The sequence below is a fragment of the Engraulis encrasicolus genome, chromosome 1 (assembly GCF_034702125.1).
Source record: "Engraulis encrasicolus isolate BLACKSEA-1 chromosome 1, IST_EnEncr_1.0, whole genome shotgun sequence".
Classification (NCBI taxonomy): domain Eukaryota; kingdom Metazoa; phylum Chordata; class Actinopteri; order Clupeiformes; family Engraulidae; genus Engraulis; species Engraulis encrasicolus.
Genome location: NC_085857.1, coordinates 521,108 through 541,454, shown reverse-complemented (window position 1 = coordinate 541,454; position 20,347 = coordinate 521,108). Strand labels below are relative to the sequence as shown.

Below are 20,347 nucleotides of genomic sequence, written 5' to 3'. Positions count from 1 at the left end.
AACTAGCCTACATAACAAGAAAAGATGACGCAAATGAAGATGAATTAGATTTACCTTTACTGCACTTACTGTGTTCTACTCACGTCCTGGACCTATTTTGGAACTAGAAGCACTCAGAGAGTACAGACCTCCGCCAAGGTAACGGCATGGGTAACAATCCAACGCAACCGAAAACCTAGCCTCCTTGGCGGAGGTAACAACCGAAAACATAACCTCCTTGGCGAAAGGTATGTCAATAGCAATTGGTGTGTCAAAGGCTCTGTGAGCTAACCCTAGATTTACATCACCTGGTTGCGTTCAGTAAGTAACGTCACGCTGGGCGGGGGCGTTCTCTTTCCTCACACATCCATACCAGAGGGCAAGAGTCAGCTAATCTGGGAGCTGCCGTAATTGTGTAGAAATGGAATACAGAGGTCAATGGGATTAGCAAGGTTTAGCCTAACTCTTACAGCACTGCCATGGCTCTAGGGTGCATTTCTCAAAATGGAAGTTGTTAGCTTATTAGCAACTTCGGTAGTTGCCAATGGGAAAATGCATTGAAAACAACAAAGTAGCTAATGTAGTAAGCAACTTCTCTTTTGAGAAATGCATCCCTGGACTGTACCTAATAAACTCTAAATCACTTTGGATAAAAGTGTACGCTAAATGTAATGTAATGTAATGTAATGTACTCTAATAATCTGCCATTTCTCTCTCTGTCTCTCAGCATAAAGGGTACTGAATGGTTGAACTCTACTCAGGGAAATGGGATGAGCGTAATATATACTGTATTTGGCAATATCTGATTTGGGAGGGGAGGTGTTTCGGCATTTTAGAGCCCATATTATTGAAGTTACTGTGTGTAAGTACTTTTACAGTCATTTTAAAATATTTGTTCACTGAATGATGTAACACTATGAGAAGAGCAGAGGGAGAGAAGCAGACCAAACCATCTCTCTCTCTCTCTCTCTCTCTCTCTCTCTCTCTCTCTCTCAAATCTAATAAATTGGATTGATTGATTTTCAACTGACATCTTCCGTTTTTCAAAGCTCTCCGTAGTACGGTCACTATCTGTTATTGGCAGAAGGCTAAAAGTGAACATGAAAGAAATTGTGAAATTCAAAAAGTGATTATTTTATGTCATCTCTCCTTTCCTCTTTCAAACTGGTTTATATGTCACCTCTCCTTTCCTCTTTGTAAGTTGTTTATGTCACCTCTCCTTTCCTCTTTGTAACTTGTTTATGTGTGTGTAACTCCCCATATTTTCAGCCAAAGTGGTGCTGCATGTGGATAGTAGTTCTTCCATGAAGTTGATAAGAAGACTTTCAAGAAGACTAAATGCAGACCAGCGGAGTCTGGGTGGGGCCAGGGTTGCCAGATGAGGCTGATGATTTCCAGCCCAAAAATGCTCAAAACCCGCCTAGAAGCTCAAAATCCCGCCCAATTCTATTGATTTCTATGGCAAAAATTGGGCGGGTTTTTCTGCAAAATGCCATTTTTACCCACACACGGCCACCCTAAGCAGCCCAATTGGGCGGGAAACAGCCCAATCTGGCAACACTGGGTGGGGCTCTATTGGTTCTCTACTTCACGGCTTCCCAACCTTTTCCCACTTGGAAATGTTCTCTAGATGTTTGGGGCCACACACCTCTGATCCCTTTTCCCACTTGGAAATGTTCTCTAGATGTTTGGGGCCACACAACTCTGAGCCCCTTTTTTCCACCAAGCTATTTCCAGCCAAATTATTCACCTGAATTATATATATATATACAGTGCCCTCCATAATTATTGGCACCCCTGGTTGAGATGTGTTTTTTAGCTTCCAATTATTTTATTTTTTTTCTAAATAATATGGGACCTTAATGGAAAAAAAGAGAAAAATCCAACCTTCAATACAAGTGCATTTATTCAGTGGGGAAAAAATCCCACATAAAGAAATAATTATTTGACATCAAATAATGTGTGTCACAATTATTAGCACCCCTGGTGTTAATATTTTGTACAACCCCCTTTTGCCAACAAAACAGCACCTAATCTTCTCCTATAATGTTTCACAAGATGGGAAAAGACAGAAAGAGGGATCTTCAGCCATTCCTCTTTGCAGAATCTCTCTAAATCATCCAGAGACCTGGGTCCTCTCCTCTGTACTCTCCTCTTCAGCTCACCCCACAGGTTCTCAATGGGGTTGAGGTCAGGGGACTGAGATGGCCATGGGAGGAGCTTGATTTTGTGTCTGGTGAACCATTTCTGTGTAGATTTGGCTATATGTTTAGGGTCATTGTCTTGCTGAAAGACCCAGTGACGACCCAGCTTCAGCTTTCGGGCAGAGGGCAACAGATTTTGATTTAAAATGTCCTGGTATTTCAAAGCATTCATGATGCCATGCACCCTAACAAGGTTCCCAGGGCCTTTGGAAGCGAAACAGCCCCACAGCATCACTGACCCACCCCCATACTTCACAGTGGGTATGAGGTGCTTTTCAGCATGCGCATCTTTCGTGGTACGCCAGACCCACTTAGAGTGTTTGTTGCCAAAAAGCTCAATCTTGGTCTCATCTGACCAAAGCACACGGTCCCAGTTGAAGCCCCAATACCGCTTGGCGAACTCCAGACACTTGCATTTATGATTGTGAGTGAAGAAAGGTTTTCTCCGTGCATGCCTCCCAAACAGTTTGTTGGCGTGTAGACAGCGCCTGATGGTTGATTTGGAGACTTTGTGACCCCAGGATGCTACCATTTGGTGTAATTCTGTAACAGTGAGCTTTGGAGATCTTTTGATTTCTCTTACCATCCTCCTCACTGTGCGTGGTGGCAAAATAAACTTGGGTCCTCGTCCAGGCTTGTTTACCACTGTTCCAGTTGTTTTGAACTTCTTAATTATTCCTCTCACAGTGGATATGGGCAGCTGCAGTTGAGTGGCAATCTTCTTGTAGCCTCTGCCTGACCTGTGAAGGTCGACGCACATCTGCCTCACTTGTATGCTGTGGTCCTTTGTCTTTCCCATGTTTAAGAGTGGATAAGAGAAATGGCCTCGGTGTCACGTCATATTTATACCCCAGGGAAACAGGAAGTGATGAATTACTAATTAAATGTTCCTACATACTCTGGTAAACTTTGTAAACTACTGTAGAAATGACAGAAATGCTTCAATTATATTTATTTCCTGGGAATTGTTAAGGGTGCCAATAATTGTGGAACAGGTGATTTAATGAAAAATAACTATTTTTCAGTCAGGGAGTTTTTTATTTTCTTACAATTCATTTGAGTTGAAGGCTACATTTTCCTACAATTTTCAGTGTGACAGTATTCTTCTGCAATAAACACTGAATTTATTTTAAGGCTTTTAACACATCTCAACCAGGGGTGCCAATAATTATGGAGGGCACTGTATATATAGTGCATTATAGGTTTCAAAACATGTACATCCACTGAATGATCCAAACAGAAAGTCCCAACCGTAACATTTAATGACATTAATAGACAATAAATGTACATACCAATCTACCTTTAAATCAGGGAAATTAAATAGCTGTCTGTTTTATCAATATAGGATGTAATGAAGTTGAGTGAAATATTTGATTTGTAATGATTGACATTGGATATCTTTCCTTGTCATCTAAATATGTTGCTACAGCAAACCTTCCTCTATAATTTTGTATTTTAGTCATGTCTCTTTTTTTTTTCAATATAAACAGCAATTAATTTCGATGTCAATGACTCGGCTAAAAAGTACTTTGAATGAGAATTGACATCACAGCAATATAATAACCTGTGATTCATTCAAAAGACCAACGATTCATCTAATGCCGTTTAATACGAGTATCATTGTTGACCTAAGGTTTGTGTCGGGCCAAACTTTGGTTCATACCAATGTCAAGATATTGTGTTCCCGGTAAATATTTTTTTGTCTAGTGACATAATTTGAGATAAATGTGTCCCAAGCAGTGTTGCCAGATTGGGCGGGTGCCCGCCCAATTGGGCTACTTGGGATGAGCGTCGGCGGGCAAAAACGGGAAAAAATGGCCATTTGGCGGTTTTTTAAGCCGTTTTGGGCCCATAGAAGTCAATGTAATTTGTTGAATTTGGGCGGAATTTAGCGCATTTTGGCGGTTTTTGAGAACCTTTTGGGCGGGATTTGGTCAGACCCATCTGGCAACACTGGTCCCAAGAGGGCTGAGCAGGTTATTGTGTGGGCTTCAATCGACGCTTTTCATTCACATTGTCAACTATGAAACACATTGTGCATATTGACACAGGGAATGTGCATCATTAACTTTTCTTTGGTTTGGAGGAGCGTGCGATGTGTCCTTTTCAAATGATTGTTTATATAATTGGTAAAGAGCCGCTCCTGTTGGAGTCTCTATTGTCATGGGGACCTCACCCTGCTGTGGAGAGAGTATAAATTCACAAGACGCCACTCTCAAGCTGTCACAAGACCCAGACCCAGGCACAATATCTGGTAAGTAGACTCCTTAACCTTTGAGAGTGTGGGTTTTTGAACATTCTATAAAAAGAATGTGTTTTATAACAGTGCAAGATTCTAAAATTCCAAAATTGTATTGTATTGGCGCTCAGAATTGTGTAGAAATTTTACTGCCCGAACACCGTTGTGAGGATACACTCTAAAAACTTTAAAGGACAACTGCACTTCACCTTTGAGGAGTAAGGACTTTCCCCAGATTCTTCTAGAATTTTACTTGAACACTCTACAGCTCCCATAGAAGTCTGTGTTAAACAATCTTGCAAAGTCCTTATGACATCATAATGAGAACTCAAAATTTTGGCAAAATTCTAATCACATATTTGTGATGGTACTCCTCAAAGGGTTAACCCAAAGATTATCTATTCTGCATTTAAATCGTCTCTGGTTAACCTTCGAGAGTGTGGGTTTTTGAACATTCTAGAAAAAGAATGTGTTTTTATAACAATGCAAGATTCTAAAATTCCAAAATTGTATTGTATGGCGCCCAGAATTCTATAGAAATTTCACTGCCTGAACACCGGCGTGATGACTCTTAAACATTAAAGGACAACTGCACTTTTTTGAACATTTAGCCCATTTTCTGAATCGTCTACAATTACAGTAAGTAGATTGGTAGCCTACTCACCAATGGTTTTATGTTTGCTGCTATCTCCGTTATTTGGCTCATTTGGATTTAGTCTCAACTGGCTTTGGAATGGCCGTCTATGGGCATGTCCATGTTGTTAAATCAACAATCAATCTGGGCGTTGGCAAACCATTTCTCTGAGGACTCTTATGAGGACGCATGTCGAAACGTTAGTCTTACTGAACTGAAAAAATAAATAACAGAACATAGACATCCATGTGGCACCAGATTTTTTTTGTTCCCTTTGCACTTATTATTTAGTCCTGCTCTGGTTGCACCGGATTGACAATTTTGAAACGCGGAGTGCGTATCTCCTTTGTTTTCACCCCAAACACTTGTTTTCAAGTATGTGCCACTCACCAAGTGTTAGGTGGTGTTCTGTTCACATGTATTCCAGAACAAGTTTAGTAGCAAAGCATGACTACTGTCGTGTTTTATTTTCTGAATTGTGAATTTTGTGAATTGACAACAAATGTTTACGGTGAGATAGTTTGTTGAAATTGGTGTGTCCAGAAATAGAGAAGTAGAGCAGAGTGCTTTTATTAATCCCGAGGGAAATGTCTGACAACTTACACACAGATACAAGACATACTGTAGATAAAGACATACACAAAGACCTAATACACATTATTGCACATTGCCGTTAAATGTTATTCTCTGTAGACCTAATAAACATTATGGCAACACATGGTAGTCTGACAGCTTACACACAGATACAAGACATACTGTAGATACAAGAAATACTGTAGATACAAGACATAGACAAAGACCTAATGCACATTATTGCACCGTGCCGTTACATGTTATTCTCTGTAGACCTAATGCACATTATGGCACATGGTAGTTACTGTAAATGTTATTCTCTGTAGACCTAATGCACATTATTGCACATTGCAGGTACATGTTATTCTCTGTAGACCTAATGCACATTATTGCACAGTGCCGTTAAATGTTATTCTCTGTAGACCTAATGCACATTATTGCACATTGCAGGTACATGTTATTCTCTGTAGACCTAATGCACATTATTGCACAGTGCCGTTAAATGTTATTCTCTGTAGACCTAATGCACATTATTGCACATGGTAGTTACATGTTATTCTCTGTAGACCTACTGCACATTATTGCACAGTGCCGTTAAATGTTATTCTCTGTGTGATGTTTCCAACAGGATTCCCCCCTCAGTAACCTGCTGAGATGTTTGGAAAAAGCCTTTTGATTCTCCACGTGCTGCTACCAGCCCTCTGCGCTGCTACAGGTACAGCCACAGTCTTTTGAATATCTACACTATAATCATGAACGGCGTGACGTTTTCCATGTGCGTTACGCCCATTTGTGGGGGAAAACAACCCATGCAAGTCAATTGGTGATGTTGGGGTTTAATAAACGAAAGATACAGACCTGTAGACTAGCGTTGTTCACGCGCAACATGCCGAAAACGTGTTGTGTTGCCGGCTGTTCAAATAATAGAGCCAAACAGCCGTGGCTGAAGCATGGACTGTGTTCATTTAGACAAGCCGATGTAGCATGTAAGTTGATGAGACATTCGGTTTGTTTTCACCCATAAAGGGGCGTAACGCACATTTACGAGCAAAGTACCCGGATGGCCGTTCATGCCTATATATGAACACCACAATGAGACGAATACATTAAAGGACAACTTCTGCCAATTTCAATATGCCGTTGTATTGCCCACGCTACCCTTGACTTGTCAGTAACCAGTGATGCTGCATTTTTCAACTCATCCCTTTCCGAGATCTGAGCTATTCTAATGGGTGCAGATCTTGTTTACATTAAAAGCTTTCTTAACATAGGCCTACTCCAAATGCAGGCCTTGAAATATTATCCCAAAAGGTATCGCTGTTTGCTAGTTGTCTGCTGATGTTGCATAACCTGTTGGACGTTATTGGGAATAAATCAATATGATGTTTTTTTTTTTTAATGTAAACAAACACCTGCCCCCATTACAATGACCAGGATCTCGGAAAAGGCTGAATAAAAAAAAAAGTCCAAGGTAGTGTGAGCATTAGTGAGGATTTATCACAACGATTAACTCTAATCAGAATGTGATGCAAAGAAATGAAATAATTTTGGCAGTATACCGGTAGTCAACGTCTGACCGGATGCCTGATAAGCAGTTCTTTAGTTCTTTATGTGTATTTTGTTTTACTTTAATTCTTTTCATTAATTGCGTTTCAATCTTTCAGCTTGTGCTCCATGATGTTTATTCTTAAGACCATCCAGCTATTCTGGTGCAGCTATTGAAGTATAATTCCTGTTTAAATCCTGGAGCAGTATGGAATTAAGTGCCTTTCTCAAGGGCACCTCCGCCAGAGAGAGTAGAGAGAGAGAGGTCCGATTGGCCCATTGTTTCCGGATTCTATTATTGCAAGGCAGACCTAAGGACTGTTCTATTCCATGCTAGGAGTATTATGACACGCCCTTCTAGGCAGACCGGAACCTGGTCATGTTAGGTGCCCATAGCAACCTATTACATTGGCATATCTCTATATACTTAAAGAATCTCTGCCTCCGCCGTAGAGTATGATCATATTGCAACTGGCACCTGCCAACCGGCCAAGTGCTGGTAAAACTGGGCTGTGGCTAGTAATACTTGCAGGGTCACTAGCCAATTTGACTGGCAGCTTATTCCTTGGCATGACATACGCATCATAGTAGCCTATATTCTGTTGTTTACCCCTTGTGTATCAACTATTTGCATTTAAGTTAAAGAAAAAGCTAAAAGTTTCTATTTGCTTGATATACTTCCATGTAGAATGCTATACACTCATCTTGTTTTAGCACATCATCTTCTGAGGTTAGACGTACACCACCAAGAAAAAAAATATATATAAAATTTGTGGCGAGTGGAATACCTGAATGGCTAGTGACCGGTGGGTGAAAAAGTTAATGTCAAGCCCTGATGATCACATTACATTCCATTACACTTAGCTGACGCTATTATCCAAAGCGACTGACAAAGTTATTTAGGCACAGGGTATTGGTTACAGCCCCTGAAGCAGTCTGGGGGTTAAGGGCCTTGGTACAGGGTATTGGTTACAGTCCCTGGAGCAGTGTGGGGTTAGGTGCCTTGGTACAGGGTGTTGGGTACAGCCCCTGAAGCAGTCTGGGGGTTAGGGGCCTTGCTACAGGGTATTGGTTACAGTCCCTGGAGCAGTGTGGGGTTAGGTGCCTTGGTACAGGGTATTGGTTACAGTCCCTGGAGCAGTGTGGGGTTAAGGGCCTTGGTACAGGGTTATTAGTTACAGCCCCAGGAGCAGTGTGGGGTAGGTGCCTTGGTACAGGGTATTGGTTATAGTCCCTGGAGCAGTGTGGGGTTAGGTGCCTTGGTACAGGGTATTGGTTACAGTCCCTGGAGCAGTGTGGGGCTAGGTGCCTTGGTACAGGGTATTGGTTACAGGGCCTGGAGCAGTGTGAGGTTAGGTGCCATGGTACAGGGTATTGGCTACAGTCCCTGGAGCAGTGTGGGGTTAGGTGCCTTGGTACAGGGTATTGGTTATAGTCCCTGGAGCAGTGTGGGGTTAGGTGCCTTGGTACAGGGTATTGGTTACAGTCCCTGGAGCAGTGTGGGGTTAGGTGCCTTGGTACAGGGTATTGGTTACAGTCCCTGGAGCAGTGTGGGGATAGGGGCATTGGTACAGGGTATTGGTTACAGGCCTCAGAGCAGCATGGGGTTAGGAGCCTTGCTACAGGGTATTGGTTACAGTCCCTGGAGCAGTGTGGGGTTAGGTGCCTTGCTCAAGGGCTCTTCAGCCATGGATGAAGGTGTTGGTAAGGGTGGGATTTGAACCTGCAGCCTTATGAAATGAGCCACGGCTGCCCCCTAACTATGATGGGGAGTGCAAGGGTGGGATTTGAACCTGCAACCCTCTGATCTAAAGTCCATCTCCTTAACCACTAGGCCACGGCTGCCAATTGTTCAATTGTGCTTCATCACATTTATTCTGGTGACGCTATTGAAGTATAAACACTATTACCTTCATATCACCTATATTACCTTCCTAATAATTACCTTAATTTCCCTCAGGATTAATACAAGTACTCTACTCTACTCTACTCCACTCTACTCTACTCTACACTACTCTACTCTACTCTACTACTACTCTACTCTACACTACTCCACTCGNCTCTACTCTACTCTATTGCACTCTACTCTACACTACTCCACTCTACTCTACTCCACTCTACTCTACTCTACTCTACTCTACTCTACTCCACTCTACTCTACTCTACTCTACTCTACTCTACTCTACTACTCTACACTACTCCACTCTACACTACTCCACTCTACTCCACTCTACTCTACTATACTCTACTCTACTCCTCTACTCTACTCTACTCTACTCTACTCTACTCTACTCTACTCTACTCTACTCTACTACTCTACTCTACTCTACTCTACTCTACTACTCTACTCTACTCTACTGTACTCTACTCTACTCTACTCTACTCTACTCTACTACTACTACTACTCTACTCTACTCTACTGTACTCTACTCTACTACTACAATACTCTACTCTACTCTACTCTAATCTACTCTAATTTACTCCACTACTCTACTCTACTCTACTCTACTCTACTCTACTCTACTCTACTCTACTCTACTCTACACTACTCTACTGTACTCTACTGTACGTACTCTACACTACTCTACTCCTGCTCTATTTTACTCTACTCTACTCTACTCTACTCTACTCTACTCTACTCTACTCTACTCTACTCTACTCTACTCTACTCTACTCTACTCTACTCTACTCTACTGTCTGAATCCCATTCCTGTTCCAGAGGTGACCAGCTGTGATGCCTGCCAGTTATTTAGGTACAGGGTATTGGTTATAGTCCCCGGAGCAGTGTGGGGTTAGGTGGGGTTACTCTGGTGCCGTTATTAAAGTATAAACCCTGTATGAATGTATGAATGCGATTCCTATTCCAGAGGTCCCTGGAGCAGTGTGGGTTTAGGTGCCTTGCTTCATCATATTTATTCTGGTGCCGTTATGAAAGTATAAACCCTGTATGAATGAATACAATTCGTCTTCCAGAGGTGCCCAGCTGTGAGGCATAGGGTATTAGGGCATCTGGTGCTGTTTTATTTAAGTATAAACCCTGTATGAATGAATACGATTCGTCTTCCAGAGGTCACGAGCTGCGAGGCTTGCCATGCGCACGCCGACTGTATAACTAACGGCCCGCTGGTCAGCTGCTCGTGCCGCGCCGGTCACGTGGGCAGCGGCCTCGCCTGCTACAACCACACGCAGTGCCACGTGGCCAACGCCGCCGGCTCCGCCTCCAACTCGCCGTGCTGCAGCGAGGGCTACACCTGGTCCTCTGCGCTCGGCTGCGTGGACGTGGACGAGTGTGCGGCCGACTCGCCGTCTCCCTGTCTGCCGCCGCTGATGTGTGAGAACACGGCCGGCTCCTACAGCTGCCTGCTGCCGCCCGTCAACGACAACCAGCTCAGCACGGCGCGCACCGTGCAGTTCAGCTGCGGCTCCATGGTCTGCAACGTGGGCCAGGACTGCCTGATCGTCAACGGCAACGCGCGCTGCCTGGACCCGTGCCAGCACTACACGGCGCTCGACGACGCCTGGCGCGCCTCGGACCACGAGACCACCACGAACGCCCGGTGCGACATGCAGACGAACTGGCAGGGCTGGTACCGCATGTTCCTGGGCGACGCCAGCGTGCAGATGTCCGAGAGCTGCCTGAAGACGTGGACGTGCGGCACGCACGCGCCGCTCTGGCTGAAGAGCGGCCACCCCGTGGAGTCGGACGGCGTGGTGCAGGGCAACGTGTGCGGCAGCTGGACGGAGGGGTGCTGCAACTTCGAATTTCCCATCCACGTCAAGGCCTGCCCCGGGAACTATTACGTCTACAAGTTCGTTAAGCCGCCACTGTGCTTCCTGGCTTATGGAGCTGGTAAGGACGGGTTTTTTATTATACCAAATGATAAACTATAATTACATATTTTAGAAGTAATAGCTTCCTGGCTTATGGAGCTGGTAAGGAGCTTTTTTTAATATACGGTGAATTCAGGTAAATTGGACCACTTGTTTTTCATATAAGCAAATGAGTGGCCTAAAGTGGCCCAATTTACCTGAATTCACCTCTACCAAATGATAAACTATAATGAAATATTTTAGAACTAATAGCTGCTACAATTTTGCATGATATGTCTTTTTTTTTGTTTGGTTTAGATGTCAATACGAAGGTGTGTGGCACGTGTAAAGAGGGCGAGAGCTGCGTCACGGAGGACAAGATCCACTGGAGATGTGAAGAGAGAAGTAAGGAACACTATACGTTATAACAGCGTCATAGCACAGTCATGCAGGTGGCATAAACATCATGTCCATGTCATGAACATTTTATGACTGTTGGCCTCATGACATGGACATGATGTTTATGACGTATCTATGACTGTGCCATGACACTATTATGACACTGTAATGACATGCTTATGACACCGGCGTCAAGTAAAGTGGTACCCGATTTTTTTTTAATCCGTTAAGGCTTGCATATTATATTGATTTGGCTAAGATTTATTTTTTCCTTCTAAAAGTAGATGGCTCTAGTAACAGATTGCCAGAATATTTTAAGTACAAAAGGATGTCAGTGTTGCATTACTTTTTCTCCATGTGGTGGCTTATTAATGTAGTTTTCCTGTTACCGCTCCTCTGGTGGCTGGTAAATGTAGTTTTCCTGTTACCGCTCCTGTGGTGGCTTTTTAATGTAGTTTTCCTGTTACCGCTCCTGTGGTGGCTTGTTAATATAATGTAGTTTTCTTGTTACCGCTCCTGTGGTGGCTTGTTAATATAATGTAGTTTTCCTGTTACCGCTCCAGTGGTGGCTGGTAAATGTAGTTTTCCTGTTACCGCTCCTGTGGTGGCTTGTTAATCTAGTTTTCCTGTTACCGCTCCTGTGGTGGCTTTTTAATGTAGTTTTCCTGTTACCGCTCCTGTGGTGGCTTTTTAATGTAGTTTTCCTGTTACCGCTCCTGTGGTGGCTGGTAAATGTAGTTTTCCTGTTACCGCTCCTGTGGTGGCTGGTAAATGTAGTTTTCCTGTTACCGCTCCTGTGGTGGCTGGTAAATGTAGTTTTCCTGTTACCGCTCCTCTGGTGGCTGGTAAATGTAGTTTTCCTGTTACAGGTTCAAAGGCGTTCAAAATGAAATTGTCCTTCAGTGTAAAGGATACCTTCGGCTGACTGTAATTGTAAAAAACATGACTCTTTTTATTCTATTTTTTTCCAGTGAATTAATGAAAGCCTCGGCTGTCATCCATTCACTTGAAACAATTTAAAAATCATGTTTTTTACAATTACAGTCAGCAGAAGGTATCCGTTACCTTGAATGACAATTTCATTTTGAACGTCTTTGACCCTACAGCTCCTGCGGTGGCTTCTGGTAAATGTAGTTTTCCTGTTACCGTTCCTGTATTGGCTTGCTAATCTAGTTTTCTTGTTATAGGCCTAGTTCCTGTGGTGGCTTGTTAATATAATGTAGTTTTCCTGTTACCGCTCCTGTGGTGGCTGGTAAATGTAGTTTTCTTGTTACCGCTCCAGTGGTGGCTGGTAAATGTAGTTTTCCTGTTACCGCTCCTGTGGTGGCTTGTTAATATAATCTAGTTTTCCTGTTCTACTTCCTGTGGTGGCTTTTTAATGTAGTTTTCCTGTTATTGCTCCAGTGGTGGCTGGTAAATGTAGTTTTCCTGTTACCGCTCCTGTGGTGGCTTGTTAATATAATGTAGTTTTCCTGTTACCGCTCCTGTGGTGGCTTTTTAATGTAGTTTTCCTGTTACCGCTCCTGTGGTGGCTGGTAAATGTAGTTTTCCTGTTCAATTTCCTGTTGATTTGCTGTTTGCATACAGTACTGTATGACCTTTGACATAGGCGTGCACAGATAGGGACGAGGTGGTGCCCCTTTGTCCTACTGGACATAAATGCCTTTTTGAAAGTTCCTTCTTTAGAAGTTTTTTTTTTTGTTGTCACAATGTGCTGTGGTCCATGTTGTTGACATTATCAATTAGAAATCCTTGTCCATTAAAAGTTATAATGATAATGATACTGTTATAATACTATATAATGATATAATGTGATAATAAAGTGAAGTGAAAGTTCTGTTTCCTGTGCACTTTGTTTCTACAAGTACTAGTGATGTCGTAGCCTGATAAACCAGCCTAAATGTGAGAGCGGAGTCATTTAGTCTGGCCCCGATGAACGATACCTCCGAAGATTGTTGATGAGAACAAGCTGTTGTTTTTTCAAACCGTGCCGGTGCTCTGACCAATCTGTGATCTTTGCCGTTGATGAGCTTTCTCAACGGTGTTGTGAGCTTCATCGTCACTCCCTCAAATCTCCACCCTTTTGATTCAAAATTAAATCTCTGTGTTGTGATTGGTTTTGCCAGACTCAGGGCACAGTGTTCAAAACGTTCTCAGATCCGAGGCTAGACCCACTCGCAGCTGAAAAATGTTCAGTATCCAGCGGGTGGCTCTGGTTTACCAGGCTTAGTGATGTCGGCTATGATTATGTATTCGATTTTAAGTCGCTTTGGTTAACAAAAAAAGTGTCTGCCAAATGCAATGTAATGAAAACCCAACTGGGAAACTCCGGTTCAGCAGTTGGAATTCAGAGGCGAAGGCCCTACGGCCTGCTCCCAACATCTCTCTCTCTCTCCTACGGCCTGCTCCCAACATCTCTCTCTCTCCTACGGCCTGCTCCCAACATCTCTCTCTCTCTCTCCTACGGCCTGCTCCCAACATCTCTCTCTCTCCTACGGCCTGCTCCCAACATCTCTCTCTCTCCTACGGCCTGCTCCCAACATCTCTCTCTCTCCTTCGGCCTGCTCCCAACATCTCTCTCTCTCCTACGGCCTGCTCCCAACATCTCTCTCTCTCTCCTACGGCCTGCTCCCAACATCTCTCTCTCTCTCCTACGGCCTGCTCCCAACATCTCTCTCTCTCTCCTACGGCCTGCTCCCAACATCTCTCTCTCTCCTACGGCCTGCTCCCAACATCTCTCTCTCTCCTTCGGCCTGCTCCTAACACATCTAATACCCTGAAAAAATAATAGTCGCTTTGAATAAATGAAAGCGTCAGCTAAGTGCAATGTAATGTAATGTAATGGAAGGTAGGCAAGGAGAGGGACCAGAAAAGGACAATATCTGAGTTTAAAGAGCCCTCACAGGAAATGGCTTCAAAATCAAAATCTCTGATGAAATTGCTTGCCAAACTCAATCTTTATTATGTTACAATTGATTTAACATTGTGTTTCTTTCTTTCCTCTCTACATCAGCTCCTGTGCGGCTGGCCAATGGCGATAACCGTTGACTTAACATTGTGCTCCTTTCTTCCCTCCCAACATACAATTGACAAACTAACACTGTGCTTCCTTCTTCCTTCTTCCTTCTTCTTTCTTCTCTCTCCACTTCAGCTCCTGTGCGGCTGGCCAATGGCGCGCACCGCTGCGAGGGCCGCGTAGAGCTGTTCCACGAGGGCAGCTGGGGCACCGTGTGCGATGACGACTGGGACATGGACAACGCGGAGGTGGTGTGCCGCCAGCTGGGCTGCGGCCCGGCCAAACAGGCGCTCGCTAACGCCCACTTCGGCTCCGGAAGCGGGCCCATCTGGCTGGACAACGTGAACTGCGACGGCAGTGAGCAGTACCTCTCCCGCTGCAGAAACCAGGGATACGAAGTCCACAACTGCGCCCACAACGAGGACGCCAGCGTTATCTGTGAAGGTAAGAAGACACTGACGCTGGTGTTGTTTGTGAAGGTAAGACCAGGGCTGATAGTATTCAAGCTCCATGCCTGATTTCAGGCTTGACAAAGTTTGCAAAAATAAAAACATTGATAATAATTAGCCATTAGGCTGTTTTTAGCTCAGAAGGTGTTACAGGTTCAGGGTTTTCTTCTACTATCAGGCTTGAATAATGGTCATACACAGGCTATTAAATGTTTGAATAATGTGTGAAAATAGGCCTACGTTACGTCACTATGCAGTATCTTGTCGTTGTCGTTAGAGCAGGGGAAAAAGTTCAGGCTCAGGATTTTTTTTCACTCTGCCTGTAAGACTCTGTCGCCATTGTTGTTTGTGAAGGTAAGACTCAGTATGTTGAAGGGAATGAGAAATGTCTCCAACACTGGTCTTTAATGGTGTTATCTTGTTTTGAGAAATGTCTCCAACACTGGTCTTTAATGGCGTTATCTAAATGTCTCCAACACTGGTCTTTAATGGTGTTATAATGTCTCCAACACTGGTCTTTAATGGCGTTATCTAAATGTCTCCAACACTGGTCTTTAATGGTGTTATAATGTCTCCAACACTGGTCTTTAATGGTGTTATAATGTCTCCAACACTGGTCTTTAATGGTGTTATAATGTCTCCAACACTGGTCTTTAATGGTGTTATAATGTCTCCAACACTGGTCTTTAATGGTGTTATAATGTCTCCAACACTGGTCTTTAATGGTGTTATAATGTCTCCAACACTGGTCTTTAATGGTGTTATCTTGTTTTGGTCTTTAATGGCGTTATCTTGTTTTGGTCTTTAATGGCGTTATCTTGTTTTGGTCTTTAATGGCGTTATCTTGTTTTGTCCAGAACCTGTGGTTATTCCTAACCCCAAGCTCGTGTGCGATGGCAAGCTGATGAAAATCGGTATCCCCAAAGACCTCCAGGCCAGCACGCCATTGGACACCATGTCAGGTCACATGGCTGATCCGGAGTGTACGACTCGCATGGAAGTCAACGGAACTCTGTGGTACCAAGTGCAGAGACTGGACGGCATCTGTGGAAACGTCATGAAGGTAGCGTAGCAACACTGTCTTGGTTACCGTAGCAACACTGTCTTGGTTACCATAGCAACACTGTCTTGGTTACCGTAGCAACACTGTCTTGGTTACCAACGTCATGAAGGTAGCGTAGCAACACTGTCTTGGTTACCGTAGCAACACTCTCTTGGTTACCGTAGCAACATTGTCTTGGTTACCATAGCAACACTCTCTCGGTTACCATAGCAACACTGTCTTGGTTACCGTAGCAACACTCTCTTGGTTACCAACCTCATGAAGGTAGCGTAGCAACACTGTCTTGGTTACCGTAGCAACACATTCTTGGTTACCAATGTAATTTTATTGGAAAGATTTGCCTTCTGGGGTGGGACACTGCAACCTGTACCCTAGGGGCCATGGGCCGTCTTAAAGGAGAACTTCTGCCAATTTCAACATGCTTTTGTAATGCTCACACTACCCTGGACTTGTCAGGACCTGAGATTTTTTTTTTTCTTCAGCCTTTCCGAGATCCTGGTCATTGTAATGGGGGCAGACGTTTGTTTACATTTCAAATAAACATCTTGATTTATTCCCATTAACATCAAACAAACAGCGATACCTTTTGGGATAATATTTGGAGTAGGCTAGATGTTAAGAAAGTTTTTAATGTAAACTAAATCTGCCCCCATTAGAATAGCTCAGATCTCTGAAAGGGCTAAATGCAGCATCACCTGGCACTGACAAGTACTGACAAGTCAAGGGTAGCGTGACCAACACAGCAGCGTATTGAAATTGGCAGAAGTTCTCCTTGAATCCGTCTCTACTGGAAGGTGTACATGAATATACGAGCCTCCGTAACGCTGTCATTTCTACCTCGTCTTTGTGATCTTCTAGACCAATGAGACGCATGTGGTGTACGAGCCTCCGTAACGCTGTCATTTCCATTTCTAGACCAATGAGACGCATGTGGTGTATGAGCCTCCGTAACGCTGTCATTTCCATTTCTAGACCAATGAGACCCATGTGGTGTTCTCCAACACGCTCTTCATCTACCCGACCAATAAGGAGAATAACTTCACTCTGCCGGTGGGATACCCCTTCTCCTGCGCCTACCCTCTGGGCATGGAGACTTCGCTGGATGTCGTCGTCAAGCCTTATCTCTCGTAAGTATTTACTCCACCAAGCTGCACAATTAAAGGACAAGTGCACTATTTTGAACATTTAGCCCCTTTTCTGAATTGTCTGCATGTACGTATGTATTATTTTATCTCACGTTTCATTGAAAATGTTGGATTTTGTTGTAGGTTTTGTTGATTTGGTTTGAGATTTTGGTTTTCATCTTATCAATTGATCGCAAATCGATCAGTAAGGTCACTCAACTAACAATTAATGAGAATGAATTGTTAATTTGCATCATCCCTGTTCTTCTACCCTAATACTAATCCCTGTAGCCTGCAGGAGATGTAATCCCTAATCTGCTCTGCACCCCTAATCTCTAATCTGCACATGCAGGAGATGTAATCTCTAATCTGCATCAATAATCTGCTAATCCCTAATGTCCATGCAGGAGATATAATCTTTAATCTGCTAATCCCTAATGTCCATGCAGGAGATGTAATATCTGCTAATCTTTAATCTGCTAATCCCTAATCTGCTAATCCCTGTTCTCCTTCTCTATAGAATGCAGGAGATGGGCCTGGTGGGCTTCGGTCCCGGTGCCCGGGCCGTCATGTCTCTGTACCCCAACTCGACCTTCACGGAGCCGTACGCGGCGGGAGACGTCGTCCTGCCCGTAGGCTCCGCCCTCAACGTGGGTATCCACACGGAGGGCGTGGAGGAAGGAACCTTCGTGGTGATTCTGGAAGACTGCTTCGCCACCAACAGCTCCAGCTCCGCCGACCCCATCAAACACCACTTCATCAAGAGCAGGTGTGTATACGTTCTTGTGATCAAGAGAGTGAAAGGTTGGAGCAGGTTCGCACACTAAACAAGACACAAATGTCAAGCACAAGGAGATCTTTTTATTTTAGTCAGAGCAGGGTAGAGCAGTCTTTTCAGGCTGTTGCCATCATCAGTGCTCTCTGTGCTCGCAATGATTCATTAACCATGTGTCCACTTCCAGTCAACCATGTGTCCACTTCCAGTCAACCATGTGTTATCTTCAACCCTCAGGTGCCCCACTGACCCTCTGCACGTGACGGTGCATGAGAGCGGCTCCTCCCTGAAGGCTCGCTTCACCGCTCTCCTCTTCCTCTACCTGGGAGACTACAGGGACATGTTCGTACACTGCCGCCTCAGCCTGTGTGACAAGTCAACCTCCGCCTGCTCCTCCGTAAGCGTTTAAGTATTGTATGATTATATTTAGGGCTGGGACATTAATGCATTCATTTCGATTAATTAATCACGCGATTCGATTAATTAATTGACGCAATTTTAAAAAATTATTCGCAGCATAATATAGCTACATAGTTCTGAATTAGACCAGTGGAGGACAGTATTATGCTTGATGGTGAACACTTCTCTGTTTCAGCAGGCTGTTCACCATATTGTATATGGGTGTATTACCTTGTGTTATTGCGTTATTATGTTGCCAAACAAGACAAATAGTGAAATGGTAAAGTTACTGTATGTTTTACGTAAAGGTGGGGTTGCAGGTTAACCATTTTAAGAATATATACTATTATGACATCACGTTGGGGGTTCCGCAGGCTCATGGGAGTCTATGTAGAACCTTAGAATCCTGGGGGAGTTCCCCCAACGTGATGTCATACCTGCAACCCCACCTTTAAGTTCCCGTAAAGTTGCTATTTGTTTTACAGTAAGTTCCCGTAAAGTTACTATTTGTTTTACAGTAAATTCCCGTAATCACTTCAAACGTCTTTTTTTGTTGCCAGGCGTGTATGAAGACCAGAAGAAAACGCTCCGTTTCAAATATGGGCACCCTCACTGTTGGACCCGTCACCTGTGAGTCAACAATGAAATTACATCAACAGTTAATATTAAAAACGTTAAAGAGTATTAATACTGCATAAACAGTTAACATTAAACATTAAAGAGTGTTAATATTGCATAAACAGTTAACATTAAAAACGTTAAAGAGTATTCATTCTGTGTTGTAGTATAATTATGATGAAAGTACCAAGTACCAGTATCCGAAATTTAAGGGTCTCTATTTTGTTGTTTGTAGGGGTTTGATCAGCTACAGTAAACTGGAATAGTGTTGTAATTCACAGGTAAGTAAAACGCCACATTTTCACACATCTTGATTTCATGATGTTTTGTTATTGTTATTTCAGACCTGCATAATTATTGCAGATATAGACATTGAATGTCACAGGCGCAGTTTTGATGACTTGATTTTGACTTTTTCCGCTTTTCGTTTCTTATGTTTGCAGGTTTCCACATGAATACAGACTTCGAGGAAAAGCTCACATGACTCTCTGCCAATAACTCTCTGGAAACACACACACACACTTTTCATTAATTTATCTTTCGAGAAAAACAAAAACAAAGCATTTTACTCTCTTATCACCATATAATGAGATGTAATAAAAATAAATCTGGACTCTTCGATCTTTATTATTATTAAATAAATATTCTATTTTCTTGCTCTTATTTTGAAGTCGTGTGTATTTGTGTGGAATGTTGGGTACAGCTTGTGTCGCTCCTTTGACTCTTCATACAGTTGTGTTCACTTCATTTAGCCCATTGATGCCTAAAGCACCTGCAAAAAATACCCCTGTTGGGAAAGTTGCCCTCAGCCTATAAAAGCCTCTGAAGCACATAAAAAACATGAAACATGATTGAATTTAAACCCTAAGACCCTCATCTTGCAATAGAATGTTATTTAAAAAGCTAAAATCTCAAGTGCCTGAATGCAGTGTATATGTCGCTCCAAACAACATATACGAGTCATCAGGCTAAAATTAGTTAAAGGTGGTGCAGGTTAAGATTTAAAAAGATTTTCACAATTTCCTTGTTACTAGTACCCATTTAAACTACAGTAGTATACATCATATTTGACTTGGTTTGGTACCACAAAACACATTATCTGAAAAAGTGTTCGTTACTCTTTCCCCATAAAGCAGTGCATGACATCACGTTGGGGACTGGAGACCCAAGATCCTACAGCCAAAGATGTTTTTAAATTCATAATAGACCGTCTCTGAGACAGCCTCCCCGATGACATCATCACTTCATTCTGTTTAAAATTGTATGTCAAAACATGGACTCAAACAACATTTGTTTTTTCAAATGGTATACTGAGTGTTTAAGTACCTGTTAATTATTAGTGGTAGTTAACCTGCACTTCCACCTTTAAATTCAATATAACAACTATATTATACTAACTTCCTGCATTTACATTACTATAATATACATTAACTTAAATATAACAGCTATAGGAATTCATATGATATTGTTTAACTCATTAAGCTTTTAAAAATGTCCAGGGGGTTCTGGTGAGGGGGGGG

At 43.0% G+C, this 20,347-nt stretch overlaps 1 protein-coding gene across 1 annotated transcript; it reads left to right on the top strand.

Moving 5' to 3' along the window:
• Positions 1-4,360: 4,360 nt before the first annotated feature.
• Positions 4,361-19,512, top strand: LOC134446039 (uromodulin-like). Its single transcript, XM_063195271.1, has 12 exons — positions 4,361-4,437; positions 6,258-6,344; positions 10,242-11,024; positions 11,303-11,389; positions 14,535-14,843; positions 15,706-15,911; positions 16,884-17,038; positions 17,556-17,804; positions 18,048-18,207; positions 18,770-18,839; positions 19,063-19,108; positions 19,271-19,512. The coding sequence occupies exons 2-11, from the start codon at positions 6,284-6,286 to the stop codon at positions 19,068-19,070; spliced, it is 2,088 nt and encodes a 695-aa protein (XP_063051341.1). The 5' UTR covers positions 4,361-4,437; positions 6,258-6,283; the 3' UTR covers positions 19,071-19,108; positions 19,271-19,512.
• The last annotated feature ends 835 nt before the right edge of the window (positions 19,513-20,347 follow it).

What these genes read in the sequence shown, in the direction of transcription:
- LOC134446039 (XM_063195271.1), top strand. Translation starts at nt 6,284, where the DNA reads ATGTTTGGAAAAAGCCTTTTGATTCTCCACGTGCTGCTACCAGCCCTC. An exon ending in CGCCAGCGTTATCTGTGAAG is followed by an intron (nt 14,844 to 15,705) that starts GTAAGAAGACAC and finishes TGTTTTGTCCAG; the next exon opens with AACCTGTGGTTATTCCTAAC. An exon ending in CAACCTCCGCCTGCTCCTCC is followed by an intron (nt 18,208 to 18,769) that starts GTAAGCGTTTAA and finishes TTTTGTTGCCAG; the next exon opens with GCGTGTATGAAGACCAGAAG.